Genomic DNA, 3,349 nt, shown 5'->3' with positions numbered 1-3,349 from the left:
CCAAATCGCCCCAAAAACATTTCTCCCCGTCGAGCTGGTTGCAGATCGGTAACATCCACCGCGTCGGTGTGTGTGCTCCGGCAAGCACACCCAAAATCCGTTGCGGGGTTCGATCTCTTCCAAGCAAGGCAACGTCTCCCTCCAAAGCTTCGGCGGCGACGCGTCAGGTGCTGGCCGCCATGGACGAGGGCAACAGCAGCATCACCAAGATGCTCGAGTCCCTCCTCGCCAATATGGACGAGCAGAAGGCGGCCCATGGCAAGCAGATCGAGATTCAGTCCGCCTTCAACGCGCAGATCTCGCAGGACATGCGCGGACTCGCCCGGCAGCTCGATCTGACCCAAGCGGACGTCGACGCGACCAGCTAGACGGTGGAGGGCTCGACATCACCATCGGGCTCGGTCATGACCGTGCTACACCAGCCCGCCGTACCGCAACAACCCCCACCACCGCCCCCGCCGCCTCCGCACTCGCCGCGCGTGGCCGTCGACCCAGTCCGCCCTGCGTCCGCCCAGGCGCGCCTCGGAGACCATCGCCCCCCGCTGATTCCAGTGGCTCCTCAGGGCGGCTTCGCCGCTACGGCTGCCGTCCCCTCTCCGACATCGGGCTACCACGGCAACGACTACCACAAGCCACCGAAGCACGATTTTCCTCAGTTCGACGGCTCCGCTCCATACCTGTGGCTGGATCGCTGCCTGGCGTACTTCGAGCTCTACAAGGTCGCACCACACAACTGGGTGGCCACCGCGGCTCTGTACATCGAAGGCCAGGCCGCGTACTGGCTGCAGGCATTTCGTCAAACACATCGCGGCATCACTTGGGAATTGTTTACATCAGCCGTGCTGGAGGAGTTCGGCACCGACGAGTTCGAGGTGGTCATGCACAAGCTGCTACAACTTTGTCAGACTACCTCTGTCGTCGAGTACCGCACGGCGTTCGACGAGCAAATGTATCACCTGCTCGCGCTCGATCCGTCCATCAACTCCAAGTTCTTCGTCACCCAGTTCATCCTGGGTTTGAAGGACGAGCTGCACGCCCTGGTTCGGCTCCAAGCGCCCTCGAGCATCACTCGGGCGTGCGTGTTGGCGCGCATTCAAGAGGAGGAACTGGGCACAACGCACGCGCGCCAATGCATCACGCCAGCGGGCCGGCCCCCACCGGCGCCGACTCCACCACAGCCGCGCGCGGCCGCGCCCAACCGCGCCCCAACGGACGACTATGCGCGCGAGCGGCAACTTCACGACTACCGGCGCGCCAACAACTTATGCTTCAAGTGCGGCGACCGCTACTCATGAGAGCATCGATGTGCACAACCTGCCCAGCTGCTCACCATCAACATCGGCGATCACGTGGAGGTGCTCTCGGACGACACCATCCACGCCTTGCAACTGCTCGACGACCTAGGGCCAGCAGCGTAGCCGCCTGCTCCAGCTTCGGACGCGCCCGAATGCAGCCTCCTCTCGTCGCACGCACTGGACGACACGGACTCGGCGACCACGATCCGCCTGTGTGCGCTTGTGGGCAACCAAGTCATGTTGCTTCTGCTCGATTCGGGCGGCTCGCACAACTTCGTCAACAAATCGTTCGTCGACCGCCTTGACTTGGCGACTGAAGAGATGCCGCCGGTGGACGTGCGCGTTGCCAATGGTGACCGTCTCACCTGCAACTGTATCGTGCCCAAGCTCAAGTGGTGGATGCAGGGGCGCACGATCACCACACCCATGCGCGAGCTGGACATTGGCGCATATGATGGCATCCTGGGCATGAACTGGCTCGCCCAGCACAGCCCCATGACGTGCCAGTGGCAGGACAAGTGGGTCAAGTTCACCCACGACGGCGAAGAGGTCACGCTCCGCGGCGTGCCCACCAAGGCGTCCACCACTCTCAAGGCGATCAAGCCCGATGAGCTGCGCAAGATGATCGCAGCAACGACGTCTGGGCCATGGCCATGGTGGATACGTGCGGGCGCGCGCCGCCACCGCGGCGCAAGTGCGCCAGCCAGACGCCCCTCCCTGATCTCCTGGAGGAATTCACCGACGTCTTCGCCACCCCACAGGGCTTGCCGCCGCATCGCCAGTACGACCACGCATTCACCCTGGTGGAAGGCGCAGTCCCTGCGAACAGTCGTCCGTACCGCTAGTCGCCGCTTCAGAAGGACGAAATCGAGTAGCAGGTCGAGGAAATGCTCAACGCCGGCGTGATCACACACAGCGTCAGTCCATACGCGGCGCCAGTCCTCTTGGTCAAGAAGAAGGACGGGACGTGGAGGTTCTGCGTCGACTATCGTCGTCTGTATGATGCAATGATCAAAAACAAGTTTCTGCTACCGATCGTCGACGAGCTCGCGGGCGCAGCAGTCTTCTCCAAGCTAGATCTCCGTGCCGGGTACCATCAAATTCGTATGCGGGAAGAAGACGAAGCCAAGACAACGTTCAAGACGCACCACGGGCATTTCCAGTTCAGGGTCATGCCGTTCGGCCTGACGAACGCTCCGACGACATTCTAATGCCTCATGAACGCGATCTTCAGTAAGTACGTGCGCAAATTTGTGATCATCTTTCTCGACGACATCCTTGTCTTCAGTGAAACAATGGAGGAACACATCAAGCACCTTCGGATCGTCTTCGAGCTTCTGCGCGCGCACCAACTGTTTGTCAAAGAAAGCAAGTGCAGCTTCGCCTGCGACCACATCGACTACCTCGGGCACGTCATCTCGACAGAAAAAACCCAGGCCATGGAGCAGTGGCCAACGCCGACGAACGCCACCGAGCTGCGCGGCTTCCTGGGGCTCACCGGCTACTACAGGAAATTTGTGCCGCACTACGGCATCATCGCAAAGCCGCTCACGCAGCTCCTCACGAAGAAGGTTTCACCTGGAACGAGCAAGCGCAGGCCGCGTTCGAAACGCTCAAGACGGCGATGACGATGACGGCCGTGCTCACCCTGCTCAACTTCAACAAGCCCTTCTCCATCGATACTGACGCGTGCGACACGGGCGTGGGCGCCGTGCTCATCCTGGAGGGCCACCCCGTCGCGTTCTTCAGCAAGGCTCTCGGCTTGCGCAACCAGAAGCTTTCGACGTACGAGAAGGAGTTCTTGGCGGTGATGATGGCGGTCGACAAGTGGCGCCCTTACTTGCAACACGGCCCCTTCGACATCCTTACCGACCACAAGTCGCTCTGCAACCTGGGGGAGCAGCACTTGGAGACGGAGCTGCAGCGCAAGGCCATGGCAAAGCTGGCGGGGCTCCAATTCCGCTTCTAGTACAAGCGCGACCTCGACAACGGCGCCGCCGACGCCTTGTCCCGCATGGGCAAGCAGCTCGACTTGGCCGCGCTCTCGGCATGCC

The 3,349-nt window shown here is 61.6% G+C and overlaps 1 protein-coding gene across 1 annotated transcript; it reads left to right on the top strand.

The window, feature by feature from the left end:
- Positions 1 to 2,512: 2,512 nt before the first annotated feature.
- LOC141041044 (uncharacterized mitochondrial protein AtMg00860-like) lies at positions 2,513 to 2,923 on the top strand. The gene has a single exon (XM_073507155.1). It carries the CDS (start codon positions 2,513 to 2,515, stop codon positions 2,921 to 2,923), a length of 411 nt encoding a protein of 136 aa, XP_073363256.1.
- Positions 2,924 to 3,349: the final 426 nt, after the last annotated feature.

The sequence above is a fragment of the Aegilops tauschii genome, chromosome 2 (assembly GCF_002575655.3).
Source record: "Aegilops tauschii subsp. strangulata cultivar AL8/78 chromosome 2, Aet v6.0, whole genome shotgun sequence".
NCBI lineage: Eukaryota > Viridiplantae > Streptophyta > Magnoliopsida > Poales > Poaceae > Aegilops > Aegilops tauschii.
This window is presented reverse-complemented; position numbering and strand designations above follow the sequence as displayed.

Coding starts and splice junctions, on each gene's coding strand:
- LOC141041044 (XM_073507155.1), top strand. CDS start 2,513: ATGAACGCGATCTTCAGTAAGTACGTGCGCAAATTTGTGATCATCTTT.